Source organism: Solanum tuberosum, unplaced genomic scaffold (genome assembly GCF_000226075.1).
Source record: "Solanum tuberosum cultivar DM 1-3 516 R44 unplaced genomic scaffold, SolTub_3.0 scf00288, whole genome shotgun sequence".
NCBI lineage: Eukaryota > Viridiplantae > Streptophyta > Magnoliopsida > Solanales > Solanaceae > Solanum > Solanum tuberosum.
The window spans coordinates 1-11,102 of NW_006239213.1; the positions used below are offsets into that span (position 1 = coordinate 1).

At 34.9% G+C, this 11,102-nt stretch overlaps 1 protein-coding gene across 1 annotated transcript; it reads right to left on the reverse strand.

The window, feature by feature from the left end:
* Positions 1-5,261: 5,261 nt before the first annotated feature.
* Positions 5,262-10,477, reverse strand: LOC102584330 (pumilio homolog 12). Its single transcript, XM_006359139.2, has 7 exons — positions 10,195-10,477; positions 7,938-9,526; positions 7,676-7,838; positions 6,412-6,575; positions 5,902-6,160; positions 5,717-5,831; positions 5,262-5,584 (listed from the first exon to the last, which is right to left on the reverse strand). Exons 2-6 carry the CDS (start codon positions 9,476-9,478, stop codon positions 5,724-5,726), a joined length of 2,235 nt encoding a protein of 744 aa, XP_006359201.2. The 5' UTR covers positions 9,479-9,526; positions 10,195-10,477; the 3' UTR covers positions 5,262-5,584; positions 5,717-5,723.
* Between the last annotated feature and the right edge of the window lie 625 nt (positions 10,478-11,102).

The following is an 11,102-nucleotide window of genomic DNA, read 5'->3' on the forward strand; positions in this document are numbered from 1 at the left end:
GTAACGACTAGGGGGTGCTCTCGGGTCGTTACAACATGTTTGTACTAATGCATACTTTTGCCTACATTTTTATCAAATGTAGGGTCCGACGATACCGACTTCCATCCTCGTGGCTAGGTTCATAGTAGAGCAAGAAGAGAAGTTTTTGGTGAGTCCTCATAGCATTCGAGGGCTTGACCACCATGTCCTTTTATATTTCATTTTATGTTTAGAACTGTTTTATGGGCTGCGTCCAAAAGATATTCATGTTTTAGATGGTTTGAGACAAGTGTAGTAAACTTCCGCTTCGTTTTATGAGACTTTGATTGTATTGGAAAAAAATGTTCTAAATTTCTACATCATTTTCTATTATCTTATGTTATGATATGATAAGAGGCTTGTATGAGGCTTTTCGGAGTCTTGTAAGCCGTGTCACATCTAGGGGGTACCCCTGTGTCGTGACACTTTATCAACCTCCCCATCTCTCCATTTCCATCTCGCCAATCATTCCAACCACTATCTCTATCATTGTTCTGGTTCCCACCTTATCGTTGATAATTGGTGTGAGACCCCCCCCCCCCCACCCCCATTTGGTTTTCCAAATATTTAACTTTCTCATTGTATAATGCCTCAAACTTGACATCATTCGGCACTATCCACTGTTGGTTCCACTCGCATTTACCAACTTAAGTTCATCTCCAATGACATGTTTAGACAACAAATCGAGTTAGGTCATCATTTTGGCCATAAAATTTTGGGGGGAAGAAAAATGTTCCAAGATCATATATGAAAGAGAAAATTAAGGAGATAACAATCGATAAACATATGATTATATCATATTTGCATAAACAAAGTGAAATAAAGATTGAATGAAAAATTATAAAGGAGAAATAAGATGAATGTGTATAAGAATTTTAGAGAGAGAGAAAAGGGAGAAAGAAAAAAGAACAATTTAATTCAGTTACCATTGAAATACAACCAAAAGCACAAAAATTGTAAAAATTCTGGCATTAAATTAAGGATAAGAAATGCAGATATCGTCAATTTTTTTGAAAAAAATATTGTAGACAATCAATGTAGAGAAAGTTTGATGTGATTTATGTTACTTATTGGGAAGAGTTGTTGATGTAATTGATTTTTAATAAAAATATTTTAGGGAAGAAGATAGAAATCCTAAAACTTGAAAGAGGGAGAAAAAAAAGAGGAAAGAAGGAGAAGAAAGAGGGGGAGTTGAAAAATACCGTGAAAAAATCAAAAAGAAAAAAAAAGATTGCACTTTTCAAAGAACAAAACGTGGTATTGAGCCAAAAAATTAAATATAAAAAGAAAACTTTTTTTACCAAAAAATAAAAATGGACTATTTATTTTCAATTAAATATATAAGTTGACATGTTGTGCCATTTTTTAAAAAGTAAACTCAATATATTCATTGACAAATTAATTTAACCGAAACAAATTACATAGCCATCTTTGATCTTCATGGATTTAACTAGGGGTATCAAAAGAATATGAAAAACCGACCAAATCAACCGAACCGTACCGAACCGATTTATATTATTTTAAAATAAAATTGTGGACTTTTATTAAGTGTATAATAGTACCGAACAATTGGGATGGTCTTTTAATTAATAAAAAAATTGAAACATTTCCGAACCGAACCGAATAATTTTACATGTATACAAATATATTTATATATTAGTAATATGCTAAATTTTGTATAAACATATTTTGTCACATTTTTCAAATATAAATATAACATAGGTCCTAGACCTCTGGTGATGACTTTGAGCCATTGTCCTTTAATTAGTCTTTGGTTATTTAGGTTTAAAAATAAGGAAATTTCGCAAATAGCCACTAAAAAACTTAATTACGCTTCATAGCTATAGTTTGCTAATTATGATTCATAGCTACATGTTAGAGAGAGAAGAGAGGCGAGTGAGAGAGGGCAGAGAGTGGAGAGAAGTGAATCGTATATGTATATTTGTCGAATTGTGTGTATGTGTATATATATATATATATATATTTGTATATCTAGCAAGCGAGATTGGAAGACGAAGGAGAGAGGTGAACGAGATTGGGAGACAGAAGGGAGAGGCGAGCGAGAGAGGGTAGAGAGTGTGGAGAGACGAATTGTATATGTATGCAGATAATTGTGTATATATAACTGGTATACATATGTATTTGTATATCTGGCAAGCAAGATTGGGAGAGGAAGGAGAGAGGTGAACGAGATTGGGAGACAGAAGGGAGAGGCGAGCGAGAGAGGGTAGAGAGTGTGGAGAGACGAATTGTATATGTATGCAGATAATTGTGTATATATAACTGGTATACATATGTATTTGTATATCTGGCAAGCAAGATTGGGAGAGGAAGGAGAGAGGTGAACGAGATTGGGAGACAGAGGGGAATAGTGCGCGAGAGAGGGCAGAGATTGGAGAGAGGCGAGTTGTACATGTATATCTGTCAAATTTTATATGTATGCTGATAATTGTGTATATATAACTAGTATACATATGTATGTGTATATCTAGCGAGCAGATTGGGAGTAGGGGAGAGAGGCGAGCGATATTGGGAGAGGGAGAGAGGATAATTGTATTTGTATATTTGTTATATAATTGTATATGTATATGTATAATTTTTATTTGATAATTTGTATTTGTATATTTATAAAGAGGAGAGAGGCAAGAGAGAGGAAGATACGCGAGAGGGCAACATAATTATAGCTAAAATTAAGCTGCGAGTGGTAATTAATTAAAACTATAGCTACGTTAACTAATTAGCTAGTATATGTTTGCTTATCCACGTAATTTCCCCTATCATTCCAATTTTTTGATAATTTATAATGTATAACCAAAATTAGATTTTTTTTAAAACTATCTCAATCATATAGGTTTCTCTTTGGTATCGGTAGGGTTCGGTTAATTTTCATTTTTTACTTCTAAAGTATCACCTCAAATTACACCAATATTAAAAAATTTCTTTCACAAGTATGTTCTTGAAAAAGCACTTCAATTCTTCACCAAGAAGCTAAGAATGTAAAAATTTATTACCGTATTGTTCGATTTTAAACTTTTAATAGGAGTGTTTGCATAAGTTTTGTCGTATTGTTCGATGACTTCTATTATAGTATCTTTTTTAAAGGGGAAATTTTTTAAAAATAACCAACCGAACCGTTCCATTGATACTTTAAATTTAACTAGAACGTTGAACCATCATGTGTCTAGCAACAGTCCCCTCATTTCTTGACTCGTAGGAGTGTCCTGATGTGTAGCCCTTACTAGATATATTTATTTTTCTTCTTTTTCCAAACTACCTAATATATCTTTGACTTTGAGTTTGATTTTTTCCATTTCGTTTTGTTATGTGTTTGTGAAGTAACGTGAGTGAGTTTTCTTAGGCTTTAAGGTGTTGGTAAGAGGACAGAACCTGCAAATTTTATGAAATTTAAAAAGATGTTATTTGTTTATATGTACACTTTAAAGATGCACTTTAGGTTTTTGCATTTTCAGGTTTTGAGGATAGTATAGGGATATTTTTGGCCAAAAATGTCCTCCTCCATGTAATGTATTTTATCATACAGTTAGGAGCCTTAAATGTTATAAGTGAACATCAGAGGAGTGTTTGGTATGAAGCAATAGGGGTAGGCATTTGGTATTTGTTTCGGATTTTTCAAATTTCGGGTTTGGTAATTTGGTAAACGGTAAATTAAATTTCAAATTTCAAATTTCGGTTTGATACGGTATTCGGTAATACCATATTAAAGTTATAGTTGATTGTATTACAAAATTAATACTATTTCTCCAATCATTTATATTTTTTTATGTGGAGGCACAATATTATAGAAGATCAACAAGTAAGAAGACATCAAGAAAAACAAATTGATACAACTAATAGACATATGTATTTGGATTGTTTATGCTTATTCTTTGACTTTCTCTTTGAACTTGTACTAATGAGTAATAGATATGTTGATATATGACATTCATTAAGTAAATAATTTGGTATTCGGGACATACCAAATACCAAACGGTACTAATGTCTCATACCAAACCCAAACCCAAACACGAATACCATAATACTAAAATTTACTCCTGAATAACATACCAAATACCGAATTACCGAATTACCGAATACCAAATTGCCAAAAATTTCAATTCGGTTCGGTAATTCGATTTCGATATTTTATGTCCAGCCCTATGAAGCAAAATGTTTTCCAAAAAACATAAAACAAAGAGTTAGGGTCGAGATCATGTCAAGCTTTGAGTAGGAATCACATCCTAGGTCAGAGTCATGTCACAATTAAGGTAGTAAGGTTTTGAGTTAGGGTCAGAGGTTAGAAGTTCGGAGAGTCTAAGGCTCAAGGTCGAAATTCGGGTCTTAGACTAGGGTCGTGGTCGACAGTCAGGTCGAGTTTGGGGTGGGATCTCAAGTCGGGTCCGTGGTCAGGGTCAAGGTTGAGAGTCTGATCGGGTCAAGAATCGAGTACCGAATCAAGGGCAGGATCATGAGTCAAGAGTTGAGGGTCAGGATAAAGAGTCAGGTCGTGGGTCAGGATCGGGTTTGAGATCGGATCTAGGGGTTGGGTCTCGAGTTTGGAGCCAGGGTTAGAAGTTGAGTCTCAAATCAAGGACCCAACTCCTATTGTCCTACATGATCCCTACCCAGGACCCGACTCCCCAACTTGGCATGACACCAGACCCAACCCAACTCTCGACCCAGACTTGAGATTCTCGAAACCAACCTCCTGATCCCAATCTAAGACCTGACTCCGAACCTGGGAGTTGGCCTCGAACCTGACATGATTCCTAACCCATTACATGTTTCTCAATCTAGGATCGAATTGGGGTCGAGGGTCAAGAGTCTAGAGTTACGTCTCGAGGTTGGGTCCCAAGTCAAGATCAAAATTTACAGTCTAGTCCTCGATCAAGATCAAATTTCAAGTCGGGTGGTGAGGTTGGAAGAGATTTTTGAAAAAAAAAAATTCCTTACTTCATATTGGAAAATTATTTTCCTTAAATTTGAGAAAAATAAGTCCATTTTGAGAGCATTTTCCATAACATTCAAGTCAATCAAACATGAGAAAAATTGAAAAACATTTTCCCCTCATACCAAACACACCCAAAGCGAATGTTGAAAAAGGAGGGGCTAAACCTATTAAACCATACCAAGAGCTACATTTTCCATTAAATGTGGTTCAGACTTCATCCATCATGCCATTAAAAATAGAAGGAATGGAAAACAATATTAGTAATGAATAAATATAATTGATGGCTACAAAAGCATTCATCCCAGGCATAGATATACACCTTCAAAATTGATTATTTCTACAGAAACATGTTCTGCTGATTCCCATTCCTTTCACAGAAGCACAGGGATGAATAGAGTGGAAGGAAAGGCGTTAGCAGAAATATACAAAGTTATTTAGTTCCTTCAAAGAAAATTATGGAAGAAATTTTCTAAAAAGATGGTAACATGTACTCAAAAGCATCGATCTACATGAATACCATCTCTTTCCGAGCTTCAAAACTTGGTTGCCCAACCTATGGAAACAACTTTAAGGCAACTCTTCGCCTGCTTATTACTCCACATAAATTACACGATCTGTCTGTAAAAACATAAAGGTTAAGTTGAATGGAAATTTCACAAAACAAGCCCTACCAAGTGCCAGGAAGAAAACACTTTTGCGCAGTTGAAACAACTTATATACTAATGCAAGATTTGGATAATCTTATTATACCTGAAACTTATTTTTTAAGACTATTGCATGAGAGGACCTTCTTTCCATAAGGATTGGTCCGTAGAACAGGAACATGGGCTCTCACAGCCTCCACGAGTGCAGCATGCAAGGCTCCCTACAGGTCAAGAAATTGTCAAGATCAAATGTTTCCAATTAAGACATTACAACAGTGGTAAACTAATGACCTTTGAGATATTTAGAGCAGCTTGGATAACATAATTGCCATATGGGTCTTGCATGATCTGGTCTAGTCGAGGATCACTTAACAGCTCCTCAATGATATATGAAGAACGTTCTTCATCCACATGCTTAAGACATTTCTCTACCACATTACTGCTGTATTTTTGCATAGAAAGGTCCCCGAATTTACCCCGCAGCTGGTCAAAGATATTTGTTGTTGCCCAGGGAAGACGAATGTCAAAAATATATTGCACAACATAATTCCTGCAAAACGGAAAACAATGGGACTTACTAAAGAGAAATCCATACTTCTGTATATTATACAGGGAATGAAATCAGACACTTGAACTTGACTAGCATGAGTCACATTTCAAATTTCTACATTGAGTCTTCCGAGTTTTCAAATTTCTCATCAATAAGATTCAATAAAATAATGATATTGTTGCATTTATGAAATAAATTATTGTCTACAACCATATATTACAAAGTCCTGCTGTATAAAAGAATTGACATACCCAAATGGATCTTGGGAAAGTACCAATGCATTTGAAGTGATCTCATAGATTAATCGGTGTCTTTGTCCACCGTCAGATTGGCTAAGACATTTCTGTAGCACACAGCAACCATGACGATCTGTAGCAAGTTCGACACAATTGGTAATAGCAGCTTCAAACAGGAACTACAAAAGAAAGAAATTTGTGTCCCAAGTTAAATTTTTGTGGCGCACAAAAACTAAGCAATGAAGGAAACCTCAAACGGCTAGGTATGTGAAAACTAAATGAACCTCTCCAGCACTTTCTAGCCAAAAATTAAGTGACAAACAATTTTTAAAAATAAGAAAACTTGTAAAGAAATCACTTCAACAGGAATGAACAATATCCCCTACAATGTTAGACAGAGGCATCAGTAATCAGAAATCCTCTTCTCTATAATATGCTACCTTAAGTTTTGTCAATTTGAATAAGGGGTTAGGAAATTAATAGAACTAACACTACGAATACAGTTCATTTATTTTATTATCCCTATGAAAAGCATATGAACAGTTTCAAATAACTTACACTACAGTTACAAAATATCCCTACAAAGACATGGTAGAAACCTAATAAGATTGGCATAATCAAATATCCTAAGACAATCTGCTGCCGCATAATCAACCGACGTCCTTGAAGTTTAGGAGTACCAGTCACTGATGAAATGACATCAACACAACAAATAGAAAGGACAATACAGATATTAATCATGATTATGCGATCTAATAGTTCAAACTGTCCCAATTTATGCGACACATTTTCCTTTTAAGTCCGTTCCAAATGGTCAAGGAGTGTTTTAGACTACATATTTCAAAAGTCGTCCCTTTTCCTTAATATTTGTGTCCAGTCAAATGGTGTCACATAAATTGGGACGGAGTGAGTATTATTTTCCAAAGGATGACAACAAGATTGACTATTCTGGTACTCTCCTGAATCCTGATTACCACTTCAATGCTATCCATGAAAAAATCAAATTCATCCAAAACTGGAGATTAGTATATAACTGCTGTAACAACCAACAAAAGAGAAATCTGAATGCCTATCCTATCATCAAGTTGCACTAATATTGGATATTGACTCTACGGTTCTCCTTCTCAGTATACTACACAATGGATTGCTATTCTTTACCCAAAAGGAGCAATGAAGTTATCTCCCCAACATTGTAACAACTTAGCCCTTTGATCTCTAAACTACAGGAAATATCAATGTGTAAAATTACTGCCTATAAACGGATACATATGCAACTTACTTCTCTATACTCAGGTGTTAAGTATTGCAAGCACCGCTGCGCAACATGGTTACCATTCATGTCCTTGATTAAATTCACTAAACCGGGTTTCAATGAGGAGACAATCATGGAAAACTGCTCAGGTGTTTTAAGAGTTTCAATAACTTTTTGCACAGCTCGGGTCCTGCAGTTAAGAAGAAGAAAATATAAAATAATTGTGAAGAAAATGAACAGAAGCAGCTCGGTAAAGAAAAAAGGACTTTGATAAAGAGAGAAATCAGACCCGTGCATGTCACATGAAATTCTTACAAGATCCCCAGCTATTCTAGTGATTGCACGAAGTATCTGCATTCTCTGACCTTCATTGCACACCTCAAGAAGCTTCTGAACAAGGTAATTGCCAAAGGGGTCAATCATGAGCTCCACGATGTGCACAATAATCTCAGGAAAAATCTTTTCAACATCTTCTGAAGATCCTTCAGCAAATTTCCTCTGCAAGAAGCGACATCCATTTTGATCCTTCGCCATGAGATAGATTCTTCCAGCAAAATCATCAATTAAATTATACTCCTGAGACTGTGACCACCGATGAAATTTGAGATCAACAGCATCAGGAGAAAAGCTTCTTGATTCTAGACAATCCAAGCGAGATTCTGCACTTGGAGAATGGAAACTACGCTTCGAATAAGCGTTGGGAAAAACTCTTCTATTTCGATTCATATTTGAAAGGTAGTTGGTTCCTCCAAAAGAACCGAATTTAGCAGACTTAACTGGCTCCGGTCCATGTGATCTTCTTAACATTCTTTCAGGAAAGTATTGTTTATCTGTTTTGTCTAAACCTTGCAGCACATCAGAACCCATTGAGCAAAACAGGGAATTTAACGGGTTTATACTTCTTGAAACTTGCTGGTTGAAGTGAGGAATCGGCATCTCACTGAATGGTTGACGCGAGCTACTATTGATTGATCTACTTGTGATTGACCCATCAGGTTGAATTGGATACTGATTACCTAATTGCTGAGCACGAAGTTGCTGCATATATAAGAAATAATGTTGTTCCTCTTCAATGTGTCTACATGCTCCATGGTGTCGATTAATTTGTGAGTGGAAGTAAGGAACAGGTGATGTAACATCCAAGAAATAATGTTGTTGATTGGAAATTACTGGAATATCTACCCGATGAATTGGTGGAAGTAGGTGAACACCTGGCACTCCAGGAGGTAATGGTACAGCTGCAGATATGTTTTCCATGGTATGTACATATCCACTTTGGTGCCCACCAATACTTGGACTAAACCCATTAAAAGCATTGGATAGATTATTTGGTGTTCTTGTTGAGGGAACAACTAACACTTGCGAATCCAAATTCGAAGGGATTTTACCTAAGCTATTTTTGCATTGTCCATTCACAACAGCTAAATGGTTCAGCAACGGTGTAGAATTAGCCATAGGAGCTGCAGATTCTAAGAAGGCACCATCTTTTACACGCAACTCAGCAAATGCAGACACTATAGCCTGTTCATTTGGTAAGTTTATTTCTTCAGACTCAAACCTCTTGTTAGGTAGCTGCTCAACTCGGTTACCAAATTCTTTTAACTTGCCTAAGATCTCATTGCTTATATATGTCTCAGTAACACCAATAGGTTTTGACCCATCCCCATTCGAGGATGTCAAATTAAAATCTTTTGGACAATTGATGACACCAGATTCCTCAGAATATGAATTACCAGAAGTAACATTTGGAATCTCACCAAGAAGTTTCTCGAATTCATCATTTTCCAGTTCATTCACCCCATTCTCCATTTTCTGAACAACAGGCAGCATCAAGATTATTCTTCACAGTGATGAGCAAGATTCATGGGTCTCTTTCTTCTATACAAGAAAGGAAATTGAAAGTGAGTCACAGCACATAGTCCAGTACACATAACACAAAATTGGCTAAAACCTTTAACTTATACCTCAAATGTACTCATTGTATACCAATTTAATAACCAAGAAAATAAAGTCAAAATCAAAATACATAAAGTACAACCAACAACTTTGCACATCCAATTCCACAAAAATTTGCATCATCCTCAATCAAATAAAGGGATTGTAGGACAAGCAAAAACAATGAATAATAATTCTTTAAAAACTCAAGTCTCCCGTATTTGAAAACAACTCAATTCCAAGTAAGCTATTGCAGCTCATCTCAGTCCAATATTTTACAACATAATTATGGAAAACATTTAAAAATTGATAAACAAGGTCAAAATACCCAGTTACAGAACTGAGGGAGAATGTCTGATCAGACAAAGTGTACCCACATGTCTCCTCGATATTGACGTTAAATTTTACATAAAAACAATTATACAGAAACAAAATAAAATATTACATCAGATTCCGTCAAAATCAATTCGATTTGTCAGAAGAATCAAAATCCAATACATTAGATCATCAAAATCAAATAAGAATCTAACAAAATAATCAAACCACTGTCCCAAAACAGAACAAACCCTTGATCAAACACAAGTAATAATAAGAGGAAAATAGAAAAATACCAGTTAAGCATTAGTGATCAGAGTAACAATAGGAATCGATCATAGCATCAATTTCATGAAAGTGACTTTCCTTGATTTCAATTTAGAACACAAAAAATAGGGAGATTTTGTTGAATTGTGAGAAAGTGAAAAGTGTGGCAAGTAATGGAGGTGAGGCGGCGTGAGAAGAGTTTACATATGACTATAACTGAAGAGAGAGAACGAAAGAGGTGGCATTCATCGACAAATACTATGTTGTTGTATATGTATCAGTTTTACATCACATACACAAACCCAAATTGAAACAAACACACCAACAATTTAAAACATTGGAAATTATTTCAATAAAGTGCACAATTTTGGAAGGCTAGATTCACATTATTATTATTATCATATATCCATGCATGCCTTTTGCCCTTCTCACATTGTTTGGTACGTTTCTGGTTTTCTTGCCAAGGTGGCCCTTTTTTAAATAACAAGTGTTTACTCTACTTAAACACTATTTAATTAGTATATATCTTTTTATGAGTTATATACTCATAGGGTCAAAGATTATTATATCATTAAGTCCCCTAAAACATAATTACACATAACTAATCATAATTACTAGAATTAGTAATCTAAAAGTAACATGTTTAATTATAGTGATTGTGTAAAAGATTGTGATATTATCAAAATATATATATATGAAGTTCATTCTATTTTCTTTTAATCAATCTAAGCATATATATATATGTTAGCAATAATATATTGCACATAAATAATACACTACATTTATTGCTATTTCTGTATAGTTTTTATGGCATGCTTTTCTTATGTTCTATGGTCTTACAACATGCTATAATTATCATCTCCTTTATTGTCTATTTATTAAAGACTTTATGATGCAATTTTGAATACCATTTAAAGGTAAAAAGAATTGTGTGCAC